General features: G+C 40.1%; 1 protein-coding gene across 1 annotated transcript; it reads left to right on the top strand.

The window, feature by feature from the left end:
• Window positions 1-13,519: 13,519 nt before the first annotated feature.
• LOC131429020 (uncharacterized) lies at window positions 13,520-14,209 on the top strand. The gene has a single exon (XM_058593074.1). The coding sequence runs from the start codon at window positions 13,520-13,522 to the stop codon at window positions 14,207-14,209; it is 690 nt and encodes a 229-aa protein (XP_058449057.1).
• Window positions 14,210-18,106: the final 3,897 nt, after the last annotated feature.

The following is an 18,106-nucleotide window of genomic DNA, read 5'->3' as shown; positions in this document are numbered from 1 at the left end:
GTGTGTGTGTGTGTGTATGTGTGTATGTGTGTATGTGTGTGCACTTTTCGAAGATATTTGAACGCGCTCAATTTTCTCAGAGATGGCTCAACCGATTTTAACAAACTTAGGCTCGTTTGAAAGCTACTATCGGGGCATTGATCAAGTTCGAAGATAAAATGGCTGTGACTTTTGGTTCCGGAGATATGATTGTATAAGTGACGTAACCGACAAAAAGCGTTGTATTTGAACGCGCTCAATTTTCTCAGAGATGGCTGAACCGATTTGAACAAACTTGGACTCGTTTGAAAGCTACTGGCGGGCCATTGATCAAGTTCGAAGATCAAATGGCTGTGACTTTTGGTTCCGGAGATATGATTGTATAAGTGACGTAACCGACAAAAAGCGTTGTATTTGAACGCGCTCAATTTTCTCAGAGATGGCTGATCCGATTTTAACAAACTTGGGCTCGTTCGAAAGCTACTGTCGGGCCGCTGATCAAGTTCGAAGATCAAATGGTTGTGACTTTTGGTTCCAGATATATGATGGTATAAGTGACGTAACCGACAAAACACGTTGATTTTTACCGCTCTTGTATATATAAGGGTGCCAAAATTTTGGGATCAACTCTATTTTCGTAAAGTTCTAGTGCTCAAAAGTTTAAGCACCTCGAAAAAAGCCTTCATGCAAAATTTGACCTAAATCGGACATGCTTAAGGGGTGCTGCCCGGTGGTAAAGGTTTGACAATTATCGATCTTGAAAAAGCACCATAGGGGGGAGTACATGAAATTTCCAAAATCGAAAATTTTTTTTGATGCCAAAACTCTTAAAACTGCATAAAACATCGAAATTTAGTGTCATCTCAAAAAAAAATTTTTTTGAAAAAATCAACTTTCCGGGACTTAGAAAAATTTTCATATTTTTTCTAAGTCCCAAAAAGTCGATTTTTTCAAAAAAAATTTTTTTCGAGATGACACTAAATCTCGACGTTTCATGCAATTCTAAGCCTTTTGGCATCAAAAATTTTTTTTCGATTTCGAAAATTTCATGTACTCCCCCCTATGGTGATTTTTCAAGATATATGAAAACATCACTAAGTGGACTAAGAAGGCTTTTTGCCTTTCTCTATAGAAAGGTATTAGAATTGCTGGAAAAACCGACTTTCGAACGGAGCCTCGGAGACCCATAGTGTTATATACCATTCGACTCAGCTCGACGAGATCGGAAAATGTCTGTGTGTGTGTGTGTGTGTGTGTGTGTATGTGTGTATGTGTGTATGTGTGTGCACTTTTCGAAGATATTTGAACGCGCTCAATTTTCTCAGAGATGGCTCAACCGATTTTAACAAACTTAGGCTCGTTTGAAAGCTACTATCGGGGCATTGATCAAGTTCGAAGATAAAATGGCTGTGACTTTTGGTTCCGGAGATATGATTGTATAAGTGACGTAACCGACAAAAAGCGTTGTATTTGAACGCGCTCAATTTTCTCAGAGATGGCTGAACCGATTTGAACAAACTTGGACTCGTTTGAAAGCTACTGGCGGGCCATTGATCAAGTTCGAAGATCAAATGGCTGTGACTTTTGGTTCCGGAGATATGATTGTATAAGTGACGTAACCGACAAAAAGCGTTGTATTTGAACGCGCTCAATTTTCTCAGAGATGGCTGATCCGATTTTAACAAACTTGGGCTCGTTCGAAAGCTACTGTCGGGCCGCTGATCAAGTTCGAAGATCAAATGGTTGTGACTTTTGGTTCCAGATATATGATGGTATAAGTGACGTAACCGACAAAACACGTTGATTTTTACCGCTCTTGTATATATAAGGGTGCCAAAATTTTGGGATCAACTCTATTTTCGTAAAGTTCTAGTGCTCAAAAGTTTAAGCACCTCGAAAAAAGCCTTCATGCAAAATTTGACCTAAATCGGACATGCTTAAGGGGTGCTGCCCGGTGGTAAAGGTTTGACAATTATCGATCTTGAAAAAGCACCATAGGGGGGAGTACATGAAATTTCCAAAATCGAAAATTTTTTTTGATGCCAAAACTCTTAAAACTGCATAAAACATCGAAATCAATCTGTATTAATTGGTGTCAAAATTAGTATCCGAAATTATATAATAAAAGTATGAAATATGTTTTCATGAGACTGTTATGAAATAAGAGAAAGGCATTATCACACCACTAGGTGGATTAAGAAGGGTTTTTTTAGATTAGCATCACTGTTCTCATACAAATAGGCAACGCAAATGTCAAGCACTAGTTTGGAAAAATGATGCTGACTGTGTGACATAAACACTGAAGCATGCTTTTGTGAACTACTCGAATCAATCTGAAGCAATTGGTGTCAAAATTAGTATCCAAATTTATTTAATAAAAGTATGAAACATATTTTCATGAGACTGTTATGAAAGAAGAGAAAGGCATTATCACACCACTAGGTGGATTAAGAAGGGTTTTTTAGATTAGCATCACTGTTCTCATACAAATAGGCAACGCAAATGTCAAGCACTAGTTTGGAAAAATGATGCTGACTGTGTGACATAAACACTGAAGCATGCTTTTGTGAACTACTCGAGTCAATCTGAATCAATTGGCGTCTAAAATTATTTAATAAATGTATGAAACATATTTTCATGAGACTGTTAGGAATGAAGAGAAAGGCATTATCACACCACTAGGTGGATTAAGAAGGGTTTTTTAGATTAGCATCACTGTTCTCATACAAATAGGACACGCAAATGTCAAGCACTAGTTTGGAAATATGATGCTGACTGTGTGACATAAACACTGAAGCATGCTTTTGTGAACTACTCGAATCAATATGAATCAATTGGTGTCAAAATTTGTATCTGGAATAATATAATAAAAGTATGAAATATATTTTCATGAGACTGTTATGAACGAAGAGAAAGGCATTATCACACCACTAGGTGGATTATTAGGGAATTGAAATCTACATTCAAAATGTAAACAATTTTTCATCAAACGTTGGTGAAAAATTGATAAAAAAGTCTGGCTTAACGTTCGTTTGAGAGTAAATTATTACTAAAAAAGATTGTTTGAAACTCAATCATGCAAGCTTCTTTGATAAACTGGTTACACTGCATATATGAATACATAGATCTATTACATACGTACCAAATAATATGTACGTAATATACAAAAACCAACACAAATTGATTTGGTTTACTCTTGATCCTTAAGAATGAGCAAAGGTATTAAGAAAATATTTTTACGGCCTAGCGAGATAAGTGAAAATCGAACAAATGAGAACACCGATTAAATAAATGACTCATACTAGAAAACGGTTCGTTATAGCCGTAATCAGTGGGAGTATATTGAATTCTGAGAAATGAGTGAGAACGGAGATTGCGAGAGTTAAAATCTAGGTTTAGTTTTTGTAATAATTCTGGACGATCGGTTCGAGATTGTAACAAATCCGCCACGAAAATTGCTCTAGAGATGTCTCGGCGAACAGATAACAAGTCTAGATCAATAAGTTTACAGCGTTAACGATAGCTGGGAAGGTTGTTGGGATCGTTCTAAGTGTAAGATTTGAAACTTTCCTATAGATTTCTAGATGGTGCTCACTTATAACCTGGACAGTGCCCTCTTGCTTTCGGAAATGAGACTACTGAGAGCTTTCGCGTTCATCCGTGAGTGACATATCCATCCGATGATGTTTCGATCGTGAAAGTTGTACTCCGAATACAGGTAGTAGTTTTCTGCGATTCAATCCCGAATGCCAATAGGGAAAGATCAAACTAGAAGGAAACCTGTACGGGTAAATGAGACGGAATGCTATTTTAACCGCGTTCAATACAAAATTTTCACATTAGATCGGGGGATTGGAATCCCGAATTCTAGCGATCAGATCAATTGCATGGAAACTGTTCAGATAACAAGATCATTTGCTTAACTTTCCCCAAATTAGTACCAGTGTGAATCGAAAAAGCCATTTTGTGACTGGAATATAAAACTGAGGAGAATAGACAAAGGACGCTACGATGTAAGTGGTGAAACAAAAATTTGTAATCGAGTAGTAAAGGAAAATGTTCTGTTATAGTTCACTGGAGGAACGGCAAGCCATTTTGTATCACATCAGGAAGCCATTTTATTGGCTTGTAGATTACTGTTTAGAAGATTGCAGGACGAAAATTAATATTACTGCAGGTAAAATGATGAGCTGATCGTATGAGCCGGCCGGCCAATAGTAATTAGTTAGGTTAGACGTGTAAGCTTAAAATGTTTGAGATCTCGATTGTCAATAATAGAGCATGATTAAGTCAGACAGTTTTCGTCAGTTTTGTCTGAACCCTTTTATTGACCGCGTATTTCGTATTTTGAACAAATATCGCGAGACATTTGTTGTTGGCTAAGACGGCATTTCGTTTCAAACAGGTTTAGGGATTAAGTTTGTTGATAAACGGAGTAGTGCGACTTGGATGTTCAAATGTTTTCGGGTGTTTGAGATTTACCCTTTGACCCGCCCTGTGAAAAGAAGCCTTAGCCGGGCCCTTGAAAAAACCTCAGCAGCCTCTCCTTGGAGAGTGGCGCTAAAGCTATTGTAGGTGAGCAGGAACAAACAAATTCGTCACATTTGGCGCCCTACGTGGGGCTCGATTTTGAATATAAATACTACTTTTGATTTAGAATATTGAAATAAGTTGGTTTATCGTTGTACGTAAAACAAATAGACTATGAGTTGCTTCAGAAACGCGCGTTAACTTCAATAAAATAGTTTGATTCGGAGATATCAGTTGTTGTATGAAATTTTCACTAGTTAGGTAATCTAGGTAACTTTGAGCGATACCACTCAAACGATTAGGGTTACGAACCGTTGAGGTAGTAGCGATTTAAGGATGAAATTGATTATGAGCTTAGTATTCGATCCAGGCTATATGATGGAAGCGTGGAGGCGAAACGCAGAACCCTACGCATGCTTCTTAGGGAAGATGAACCTGTCGGGTTAACGATAGTTTCTCCTTACACGTTAGTGGAGGACGGCATCCGAGTTCCGCTTAAACTGAAAGAAATTGAGCAAAAGTTAGTGCGTGGTATGACTTCGGGATGTTTGTCTCGGCTCGTACATTGTCATAAAAGGGTGCGAAGGTATGTTCCTCTTAATAATGATCAAGAGGAAAATCAGAATCGACTCTTGGACATGATCGCTCAGTTTGCTTGGCAGTACTTCAAGGTAGACTTGGCCGAGGCCGCAACCCGTATTCCAACCGTTCGAATCGTGTCGTCAGACCACCGTTCCTTACCTCTAGTCGTCTAGAGATAATGTAATAAGGAATCAGGGTGCAGTACCGAAATTATTGATGCATCGTGATAGTACACAAGCACTATCCCCCTCCCGGTGGCAGGCCGTCTTCATACTCCAACGCGCCGAACGCGGGATTTCTGGGCGAGGATGAAGGAGCAGTGGGTGGCAGTCCTGAGGCGGCTCCAAATAACTGGCAGTTGGATGTCGATCCTCGCAGCTTGGCCCCCAAGGTAATTCAGGTGTTGAAGAATCCAGAATTTCCCGGAACTAAAGGTTCTCCTTCATTGACTCCAGAAAACGCACCTGCCCTACCTGTACCAAGCGGACCGAAAGTAACTAACGTACCTGAAGACTATCAGTGTTCCACTCCTTTACGAGTCGAACGAAACGAGACTCGTTCACCAAAGCGGCATGTAGAGAGAAGGACCGCGATGCCACCGAAAGGAGGAAGTGTTCAGGGGAACGAATACGTACATTTTTCGGAGATAGAGGCTTATATAAAGTCATACGTTGAAAGGATACTCGCACCTAGGCTAAACGTACCTACAATGGATAACGAGGACGTGGATGGTCTGGTTCATCAAATCGCAAATATTGGATTGGAAGACCATGAGATATCTCAAATCTCTCAGGGACAACAATCGTTTAGTAGGTCCCAGATTTCGGCGCCCGAGTCACCGTTGTAATTGTCCTCCAACGGGCAGCCATCTCCCATATTCAGGAGAAACGAAAGCAGTACTAGGCCGAACAACCCACTTACCAGGTCTCAAGTGAGTCCGGATCCCTTGGTGATCCATGGGCCTCGGAGGGAACATCATGAAAGATCACATTCCTTTCTTAATACATTTCCTACACAAGGTGGTAATGTCCATACATTCTCTCAGGCTAAGCGTTTACCACATCAACAGTGTAACATAATTGAAAAATGGCCGAACTTTAGTGTTGACACTAACTTGGTCCCAGTAACCGATTTTCTGCGTCAAATCGATATTCTTTGCCGATCTTACGCTATAAGTAAGCAAGAGCTAAGGATGCATGCACATCTGCTATTCAAGGACGACGCGTACATCTGGTATACGACATACGAAGAGAAATTCCAGAACTGGGAAGCATTGGAAACCTACTTGCGGATGAGGTATGATAACCCTAATAGAGATCGTAACATTCGGGAAGAGCTACGAAATCGAAAGCAACGGCCGAATGAATTATTCAGTACCTTCCTCACGGACATTGAAATGTTGGCCCAGAGAATGATCAATAAGATGTCGGAGAAGGAAAAGTTTGATCTAGTTGTAGAAAATATGAAGCTTAGCTACATGCGACGTCTAGCTTTAGAGCCCATTTATTCGGTAGAGCATCTCGCGCAGTTATGTTTCAAATTTGATGCATTGGAAACTAACTTATACGTGGCTGGTAACCCACAAAAACCATTGGTTCATCAAATAACCGTAGACGAAGAAATCAATGAAGGTGGCGACGAAGATCCCGAATCAATATATGCGTCGGAAAGTGAAATCAAACACCCGAAACGCGTAAGCGGATTAAAAAATTCGGATCGTGAAAGTCAGAGATACTCTAAACCTAAACCGTTGGGCTGAAACTGTCGGTAACTAGGACATATGTGGCGGGAATGTGACCAAAAGAAAACGATATTCTGTCACATCTGTGGACTTTTGGATGCCACAGCGTTTTGGTTCCCTAACAAACATAACGTACGATCTCTGAGTGACGAAGACTCAAAAACGAGTGAATGAGGACAAACACGGGAATCCTTTGTCCTCCAACGACCCGGAGATTCCCTTTTCCAAATTTAACAAGATACATCAAGTGATAACCGATTTTAATCGGTGTCCGCATTTGAAAGTTCGCATTCTTTCCGACTGTGTGACATAAACACTGAAGCATGCTTTTGTGAACTACTCGAATCAATATGAATCAATTGGTGTCAAAATTTGTATCTGGAATAATATAATAAAAGTATGAAATATATTTTCATGAGACTGTTATGAAAGAAGAGAAAGGCATTATCACACCACTAGGTGGATTATTAGGGAATTGAAATCTACATTCAAAATGTAAACAATTTTTCATCAAACGTTGGTGAAAAATTGATAAAAAAAGTCTGGCTTAACGTTCGTTTGAGAGTAAATTATTACTAAAAAAAGATTGTTTGAAACTCAATCATGCAAGCTTCTTTGATAAACTGGTTACACTGCATATATGAATACATAGATCTATTACATACGTACCAAATAATATGTACGTAATATACAAAAACCCAACACAAATTGACTTGGTTTACTCTTGATCCTTAAGAATGAGCAAAGGTATTAAGAAAATATTTTTTACGGCCTAGCGAGATAAGTGAAAATCGAACAAATGAGAACACCGAATCAATAGATGACTTATACTAGAAAACGGTTCGTTATAGCCGTAATCAGTGGGAGTATATTGAATTCTGAGAAATGAGTGAGAACGGAGATTGCGAGAGTTAAAATCTAGGTTTAGTTTTTGTAATAATTCTGGACGATCGGTTCGAGATTGTAACAAATCCGCCACGAAAATTGCTCTAGAGATGTCTCGGCGAACAGATAACAAGTCTAGATCAATAAGTTTACAGCGTTAACGATAGCTGGGAAGGTTGTTGGGATCGTTCTAAGTGTAAGATTTGAAACATTCCTATAGATTTCTAAATGGTGCTCACTTATAACCCGGACAGTGCCCTCTTGCTTTCGGAAATGAGACTACTGAGAGCTTTCGCGTTCATCCGTGAGTGACATATCCATCCGATGATGTTTCGATCGTGCAAGTTGTACTCCGAATACAGGTAGTAGTTTTCTGCGATTCAATCCCGAATGCCAATAGGGAAAGATCAAACTAGAAGGAAACCTGTACGGGTAAATGAGACGGAATGCTATTTTAACAGCGTTCAATACAAAATGTTCACATTAGATCGGGGGAATGGAATCCCGAATTCTAGCGGTCAGATCAATTGCATGGAAACTGTTCAGATAACAAGATCATTTGCTTAACTTTCCCCAAATTAGTACCAGTGTGAATCGAAAAAGCCATTTTGTGACTGGAATATAAAACTGAGGAGAATAGACAAAGGACGCTACGATGTAAGTGGTGAAACAAAAATTTGTAATCGAGTAGTAAAGGAAAATGTTCTGTTATAGTTCACTGGAGGAACGGCAAGCCATTTTGTATCACATCAGGAAGCCATTTTATTGGCTTGTAGATTACTGTTTAGAAGATTGCGGGACGAAAATTAATATTACTGCAGGTAAAATGATGAGCTGATCGTATGAGCCGGCCGGCCAATAGTAATTAGTTAGGTTAGACGTGTAAGCTTAAAATGTTTGAGATCTCGATTGTCAATAATAGAGCATGATTAAGTCAGATGGACAGTTTTCGTCAGTTTTGTCTGAACCATTTATTGACCGCGTATTTCGTATTTTGAACAAATATCGCGAGACATTTGTTGTTGGCTAAGACGGCATTTCGTTTCAAACAGGTTTAGGGATTAAGTTGATAAACGGAGTAGTGCGACTTGGATGTTCAAATGTTTTCGGGTGTTTGAGATTTACCCTTTGACCCGCCCTGTGAAAAGAAGCCTTAGCCGGGCCCTTGAAAAAGCCTCAGCAGCCTCTCCTTGGGAGAGTGGCGCTAAAGCTATTGTAGGTGAGCAGGAACAAACAAATTCGTCACATTTGGCGCCCTACGTGGGGCTCGATTTTGAATATAAATACTACTTTTGATTTAGAATATTGAAATAAGTTGGTTTATCGTTGTACGTAAAACAAATAGACTATGAGTTGCTTCAGAAACGCGCGTTAACTTCAATAAAATAGTTTGATTCGGAGATATCAGTTGTTGTATGAAATTTTCACTAGTTAGGTAATCTAGGTAACTTTGAGCGATACCACTCAAACGATTAGGGTTACGAACCGTTGAGGTAGTAGCGATTTAAGGATGAAATTGATTATGAGCTTAGTATTCGATCCAGGCTATACGATGGAAGCGTGGAGGCGAAACGCAGAACCCTACGCATGCTTCTTAGGGAAGATGAACCTGTCGGGTTAACGATAGTTTCTCCTTACACGTTAGTGGAGGACGACATCCGAGTTCCGCTTAAACTGAAAGAAATTGAGCAAAAGTTAGTGCGTGGTATGACTTCGGGATGTTTGTCTCGGCTCGTACATTGTCATAAAAGGGTGCGAAGGTATGTTCCTCTTAATAATGATCAAGAGGAAAATCAGAATCGACTCTTGGACATGATCGCTCAGTTTGCTTGGCAGTACTTCAAGGTAGACTTGGCCGAGGCCGCAACCCGTATTCCAACCGTTCGAATCGTGTCGTCAGACCACCGTTCCTTACCTCTAGTCGTCTAGAGATAATGTAATAAGGAATCAGGGTGCAGTACCGAAATTATTGATGAATCGTGATAGTAAACAAGCACTATCCCCCTCCCGGTGGCAGGCCGTCTTCATACTCCAACGCGCCGAACGCGGGATTTCTGGGCGAGGATGAAGGAGCAGTGGGTGGCAGTCCTGAGGCGGCTCCAAATAACTGGCAGTTGGATGTCGATCCTCGCAGCTTGGCCCCCAAGGTAATTCAGGTGTTGAAGAATCCAGAATTTCCCGGAACTAAAGGTTCTCCTTCATTGACTCCAGAAAACGCACCTGCCCTACCTGTACCAAGCGGACCGAAAGTAACTAACGTACCTGAAGACTATCAGTGTTCCACTCCTTTACGAGTCGAACGAAACGAGACTCGTTCACCAAAGCGGCATGTAGAGAGAAGGACCGCGATGCCACCGAAAGGAGGAAGTGTTCAGGGGAACGAATACGTACATTTTTCGGAGATAGAGGCTTATATAAAGTCATACGTTGAAAGGATACTCGCACCTAGGCTAAACGTACCTACAATGGATAACGAGGACGTGGACGGTCTGGTTCATCAAATCGCAAATATTGGATTGGAAGACCATGAGATATCTCAAATCTCTCAGGGACAACAATCGTTTAGTAGGTCCCAGATTTCGGCGCCCGAGTCACCGTTGTAATTGTCCTCCAACGGGCAGCCATCTCCCATATTCAGGAGAAACGAAAGCAGTACTAGGCCGAACAACCCACTTACCAGGTCTCAAGTGAGTCCGGATCCCTTGGTGATCCATGGGCCTCGGAGGGAACATCATGAAAGATCACATTCCTTTCTTAATACATTTCCTACACAAGGTGGTAATGTCCATACATTCTCTCAGGCTAAGCGTTTACCACATCAACAGTGTAACATAATTGAAAAATGGCCGAACTTTAGTGGTGACACTAACTTGGTCCCAGTAACCGATTTTCTGCGTCAAATCGATATTCTTTGCCGATCTTACGCTATAAGTAAGCAAGAGCTAAGGATGCATACACATCTGCTATTCAAGGACGGCGCGTACATCTGGTATACCACATACGAAGAGAAATTCCAGAACTGGGAAGCATTGGAAACCTAGTTGCGGATGAGGTATGATAACCCTAATAGAGATCGTAACATTCGGGAAGAGCTACGAAATCGAAAGCAACGGCCGAATGAATTATTCAGTGCCTTCCTCACGGCCATTGAAATGTTGGCCCAGAGAATGATCAATAAGATGTCGGAGAAGGAAAAGTTTGATCTAGTTGTAGAAAATATGAAGCTTAGCTACATGCGACGTCTAGCTTTAGAGCCCATTTATTCGGTAGAGCATCTCGCGCAGTTATGTTTCAAATTTGATGCATTGGAAACTAACTTATACGTGGCTGGTAACCCACAAAAACCATTGGTTCATCAAATAACCGTAGACGAAGAAATCAATGAAGGTGGCGACGAAGATCCCGAATCAATATATGCGTCGGAAAGTGAAATCAAACACCCGAAACGCGTAAGCGGATTAAAAAATTCGGATCGTGAAAGTCAGAGATACTCTAAACCTAAACCGTTGGGCTGAAACTGTCGGTAACTAGGACATATGTGGCGGGAATGTGACCAAAAGAAAACGATATTCTGTCACATCTGTGGACTTTTGGATACCACAGCGTTTCGGTTCCCTAACAAACATAACGTACGATCTCTGAGTGACGAAGACTCAAAAACGAGTGAATGAGGACAAACACGGGAATCCTTTGTCCTCCAACGACCCGGAGATTCCCTTTTCCAAATTTAACAATGATGTATCTTGTGATAACCGATTTTAATCGGTGTCCGCATTTGAAAGTTCGCATTCTTTCCGAGGAAGTAGAAGGGCTGGCCGATACGGGAGCCACTCTGTCGATTATTAGCTCCGTAGACTTGCTTCGCAAGATTAATGTAAAGATCCAACCAATAAATCTCCAAATTTCTACAGCAGATGGAACCCCATACCAATGTCTTGGATCTGTCAATTTACCCATTTCATTTGGGTCAGTTACACCAGTTCTTCAACAATAGTGGTTCCACAGCTGAAGAAGGATTTGATCCAAGGAATCGATTTTCTTAATAAATTCGGATTTCGTCTCATCGCTCCGTCTGGAATTCAACCGGAGGAATCAGCTAATGTAAACTCTATCGAAATGGGCCGAGTGGAAAATTTTTTCGGCGAACGGGAGGAGAAGGTTTGCTTCAATATAAAACCGACCGAAATGAGAATGCCGTCCTGCAATGTAAAACCTGACACCGATCCTATTTTGGAAATTCCCACGATAGAAATTCCAGATAACACATGGCAACAACCAAAAGATATTGTAACCGAACACAATTTGAGTGAGCAAGAAAAATTAGAACTTTTAAAAGCTGTGAGCGCTCTGCCTGCTACCAAGCAGGGATCACTGGGATGGACTAACCTGATGAAACATCGTATTGATTTACTCCCGGGAGCTGAGCCAAAGCGAATGGGTGCGTACCGTTGGTCACCTGTTGTCGAAAATATCATCGATGCGGAAGTTGCACGCATGCAGCAATTGGGAGTAGTTGAGGAGTGCCCAGGTGCAGTTGATTTTTTAAACCCTTTACTGCCGATTAAAAAAGCGAATGGTAAATGGCGCATCTGCCTGGATTGCCGACGCCTTAACCAAAACACGAAAAAGGATGACTATCCTTTCCCGAATATGATGGGCATTCTCCAACGCATTCAGAAATCAAGGTACTTCACGGTTATCGATTTATCCGAATCGTACTATCAGGTAGCTCTCGAGAGTTCGTCAAAGAATAAAACGGCTTTTCTTACAAATAAGGGTTTATTTCGCTTCACGGTCATGCCCTTCGGATTGACTAATGCCCCCGCAACGATGGCCAGACTAATGTCACGGGTTCTTGACCATGATCTCGAGCCGCATGTATATGTATACTTAGACGATATCATTATCGTGTCAAATTCGCTTGAACAGCACTTGCGATTGATCGAGAAAGTAGCCGAAAGACTGACTAACGCAGGATTGACAATCAACCTTACCAAGAGCCACTTTTGTCAAACGAAAACTCGTTATTTAGGTTATGTCCTATCAGAAGAAGAACTCAGCATGGACCTGAGCAAAATTCAACCTATTCTGGACTATCCCGTACCGAAAACGATCAAAGATATCCGTCGCATACTTGGATTAGCGGGGTTTTATCAAAAATTCATAAAGAGCTATTCGGAGATTACGACCACGATATCAAATCTTTTAAAGAAAAATCGAAAAAAATTCTGCTGGAACGAGGAAGCCAACGAGGCCTTAGAAGCATTAAAGACGATTCTAGTAACCGCCCCGGTGTTGGCTAACCTTGACTTTAAATTACCTTTCGTCATTGAAACTGATAGCTTAGATTCCGCTATTGGTGCGGTCCTGGTCCAAATGCAGCAGGGACGACGTAAGAGTATCGGGTATTTTTAAAAAAAAATTGTCGAGTACTCAGAAGCGGTATAGTGCCACCGAAAGAGAATGTCTAGCAGTACTGATGAGTATTGAGCATTTTAAACATTTTGTCGAAGGTTCACAATTTATTGTTCAAACGGATGCTATGAGTCTTAGCTTCCGTCAAAGTATGTCGATAGAATCCAAGTCGCCTAGAATTGCCAGATGGGCCCTCAAACTAGCAAAATACCGAAAATTTGCTCTAGGCCCTGGGAAATGATTTCTTTTGATTTTCTCGGTCCGTATCCGCGATCCAAAAAGGGAAATATTTGGATACTGGTTGTGTGCGATTTCTTCTCTAAATTTGTATTGATCCAATGCATGAAATCAGCAACCGCGCCCGCCGTATGTTTGTTCGTGGAGAATATGGTGTTCAACCTATTCGGTGCCCCACAAATATGTATTTCGGATAACGCACAAGTGTTCAAATCCGATTTATTTGGGAATTTGTTAAAGCGATACGATGTTACGCATTGGAACCTCGCGGTATATCATCCTAGTCCAAATCTAACGGAAAGGGTAAACCGTGTTATCGTCACCGCGATCAGGTGCTCCTTGCGTCATCATAAGGACCATCGTGATTGGGACGACTCAGTACACCTTATTGCAAAAGCTTTCCGCACTACGGTTCACGACAGTACAGGATTCACTCCGTTCTTTGTGAATTTCGGTCGCAATATGGTCAGTTCAGAAGACGAATACGAACATCTTCGAGTCACCGACTCGGTAACTGGCTGCTTGACTGTAAAACGGAGTGAAGAAATGCAAAAACTGTTCGAAATGGTTAGACAAAACCTTAGTAAGGCCTACCAGAGATACTCTCAATCGTATAACTTACGGGCGAACGTAAAACACCGATTCGAGAAAGGTCAGATGGCATATAAAAAAACGGTTAATCTATCCGACAAAGGGCGAAACTTCGAGGGAAAATTTGCAAATAAATACCAGAAGGTTCGGATTCGAGAGGTACTGGGAACGAACTGCTATATTCTGGAAGACATCGACGGAAACCGTATTCCCGGTTTCATTTCTGAAACGAGCTTAGACACTAAGTAAAGATTCAGTACATTCGAGTAAATGATACCATCAGTCCTAGGAAGAAAACGTGTTTTCGGTATTTCCAATAAACGATATCGCTGAATCCACTCCACGAGACCAAAAGGAACGATATATTTAAAATTTTATTGGCTATGACGGTGTTGCGGAGAAAGCACACATAAACAATCCCTCAAAACACTTCCATGGAAGGTAATTTTCGCGGTGTTTGAGATGGCCTCCGGGTTTCCTCACATCGGTTCTGCTTTAGAATTAAGTGTTTGCAGTGGTATTAATAACCTAAAAGTAAGCATAGATTAGATTAGGTCAGAGTTTATAGTTACCGTTTCCATTAGCGTTCATTCAGCAAGGCAAATCATCGTCATAAAAATAACTTTGTTACAACCATAATAACTGAGGTGCAGTCGTAATATACTGCCTATCCGGTATTTTCAAAGCCTAGAAGTACAACAGTAATAATCACAAAAAAATCAATTGACGTTTCTCTTAGCACTGAAAGGTCGATAAAGCAGAGACGTCGCATTCAGTTGTCCCATTTAGTTGGATTTCTGTTGTGGGGGCTAGGAAGAAAAAATATGTACTAAAGGTGTAACTGTTGAGATGTTGGGTAGAGTGTCAAATAAGTTTTCAATATTGTATTGAAGTTATTGGGGTTTGGAGAGTTTTCAAGCAATTTTGAAGTAAGTTGGAAAAAAGTACGGGTGTGTAATGTCAGAGACATAACTGGATGTCGTGAACACGAATAAAACTGACACGATTTCTTCACACTTTCGAATTCGAATTGATAGTTGATCGATTGTGTGAATTCCGAAACTTTTCCCCTTTTCACTACCAAAATTTTAAACGATTTTTGACGTCGATTATCCCATTTCGAATTTGCATATTTCATTGAAAGAAACTATCAAGATGTTGTACAGGATTCATTTCTGCCTTTTAGAAGGACAAAATTGTGGAATTATCTACGTTATTTAGCACAGTTCGGAACATTTTTCTCGAACGATTTTCGCACAGCGAAAAGTGCACGAAGCAAATCAAATGATTTTGGATTTTCCCTAAACTGAAGATTTTACCTTAGATTTGCAAAGAAGTAATCTTAATAGTTCTTTAGATAACATTTAGAGCTATTAGAACGGCTGATTTTATAAAATGTTGTCCACTTTTCGTTTCTTGGTTTCTTTCTCTCCAATGCAAAGCACCAGCAGCTGATGCAATAGTTCTTGCTTGAATTGCAACTAGCTTTGCGTACAAACCGACACATCCGCACGCAGTGCCAAATGATGCCAAACTGGTTTAATGCGTCTTTTCGCCTTGACGACCGGAAGGCAAATGAGAACTACGAGCTGAGCGTTAAAGGTTTTTAACCACGCAGAAGGTGCCGCTCTCCGATGCCGCTGTTTGAATGCGTCATCTCGCCCCGACGTCTACTTCCATCCAACGCACAAGAAGAAATGATCGATTTTCGACCACGGTTCCCCTTTTATAACGTTCAGTTGAAGATGTGTGCCTGACTACCTCAAAATCGTCGTCCTTGCGCGAAAAACACAAGCAAAAGTAAAGAGTTTTCCGCGTTGTTTCAAAATTTTCAGAAAACTTAATTTTTGAGTTGTTTGTGGTTATCTCACACTGTTCAAAATATTATCCTAAATTCCTGATCATATTTTTGATGAAATAGTGAAAGAATTATGTTGCTGCCATTAATACAAGTCGAGATATTCACGATTAAGTTCTGCCCATTCTTCCATATGGCTAATTTTGAAAAGGCGCCCCATGCCTGACTACCTCAAAATCGTCGTCCTTGCGCGAAAAACACAAGCAAAAGTAAAGAGTTTTCCGCGTTGTTTCAAAATTTTCAGAAAACTTAATTTTTGAGTTGTTTGTGGTTATCTCACACTGTTCAAAATATTATCCTAAATTCCTGATCATATTTTTGATGAAATAGTGAAAGAATTATGTTGCTGCCATTAATACAAGTCGAGATATTCACGATTAAGTTCTGCCCATTCTTCCATATGGCTAATTTTGAAAAGGCGTATTCACGACAAAATGACATTAACAAATATGTTTGTTGTTAGTACGAAATATGGAAGTTAAATCTCAGGATATTGAGAGGTGAAAAATAGGTAGAAGGAACAGAAATCGAAGTGAAAATTTCAGACAAATTCGGTCGTTTCTTTAAAAACAGAATAAATTCCACGGAAAACATAATAACAAGAAATTTTCAGAGGTATTTGCTAAGGAAACGAATAGTCATGAATAGATTTAAAAATTTTGAAACTAATAATTTTCATAATAACATAATAACAAGAAATTCTCAGAAGTATTTGCTAAGGAAACGAATAGTCATGAATAGATTTACAAATTTTGAAACTAATAATTTTCAAAATTTTTAAAAAAATCCTATCGGCGAATGTAAGATTTGAAACATTCCTATAGATTTCTAAATGGTGCTCACTTATAACCCGGCAGTGCTCTCTTGCTTTCGGAAATGAGACTACTGAGAGCTTTCGCGTTCATCCGTGAGTGACATATCCATCCGATGATGTTTCGATCGTGCAAGTTGTACTCCGAATACAGGTAGTAATTTTCTGCGATTCGATCCCGAATGCCAATAGAGAAAGATCAAACTAGAAGGAAACCTGTACGGGTAAATGAGACGGAATGCTATTTTAACAGCGTTCAATACAAAATGTTCGTTTGATATCACATTAGATCGGGGGAATGGAATCCCGAATTCTAGCGGTCAGATCAATTGCATGGAAACTGTTCAGATAACAAGATCATTTGCTTAACGTTCCCCAAATTAGTACCAGTGTGAATCGAAAAAGCCATTTTGTGACTGCAATATAAAACTGAGGAGAATAGACAAAGGACGCTACGATGTAAGTGGTGAAACAAAAATTTGTAATCGAGTAGTAAAGGAAAATGTTCTGTTATAGTTCACTGGAGGAACGGCAAGCCATCACATCAGGAAGCCATTTTATTGGCTTGTAGATTACTGTTCAGAAGATTGCGGGACGAAAATTAATATTACTGCAGGTAAAATGATGAGCTGATCGTATGAGCCGGCGGGCCAATAGCAATTAGTTAGGTTAGACGTGTAAGCTTAAAATGTTTGAGATCCCGATTGTCAATAATAGAGCATGATTAAGTCAGATGGACAGTTTTCGTCAGTTTTGTCTGAACCCTTTTATTGACCGCGTATTTCGTATTTTGAACAAATATCGCGAGACATTTGTTGTTGGCTAAGACGGCATTTCGTTTCAAACAGGTTTAGGGATTAAGTTTGTTGATAAACGGAGTAGTGCGACTTGGATGTTCAAATGTTTTCGGGTGTTTGAGATTTACCCTTTGACCCGCCCTGTGAAAAGAAGCCTTAGCCGGGCCCTTGAAAAAGCCTCAGAAGCCTCTCCTTGGGAGAGTGGCGCTAAAGCTGTTGTAGGTGAGCAGGAACAAACAAATTCGTCACATAAGGATAAAGTTAATGGGTAAGGGTAAGGGTAAGAGTAAGGGTAAACAGAATAAATTTTTGCTGAATAGCTTCGTTGCGTTGTATGTCAAGTTGATAACAATGAGCCCAAACGACTGCTTAATATAGTGCTTTTAGACAATATATGTTATTAAAGTTCTTTGTTATGCGAAATATATGTCATAGCACCTTGGAAGACATAAGGATTCTATATTCTGCATGATTCTTGAAATTAAGTTTCGAATCAAACTTCTCATTTCTTGACAATCGAATCTCATTTGAAGGTTTTTCAAAACATATTGAAGTGTTCAAATCCATTACGGAACATATTCAAGCGTTCAAGACGACTATTTCTGCAGGAATCTGATATCTTCCAGGACTTTAATAAGAAGGTACAATTTAGAACCATCAACGAATGATAGTTTTTTACA

Source organism: Malaya genurostris, chromosome 2 (genome assembly GCF_030247185.1).
Source record: "Malaya genurostris strain Urasoe2022 chromosome 2, Malgen_1.1, whole genome shotgun sequence".
Classification (NCBI taxonomy): Eukaryota; Metazoa; Arthropoda; class Insecta; order Diptera; family Culicidae; genus Malaya; species Malaya genurostris.
The sequence above is the reverse complement of the archived record's forward strand: the minus strand, read 5'-3'. Positions and strand labels throughout refer to the sequence as shown.

Excerpts from the sequence above, each read along its gene's own strand:
- LOC131429020 (XM_058593074.1), top strand. The coding sequence starts at position 13,520 with ATGGTGTTCAACCTATTCGGTGCCCCACAAATATGTATTTCGGATAAC.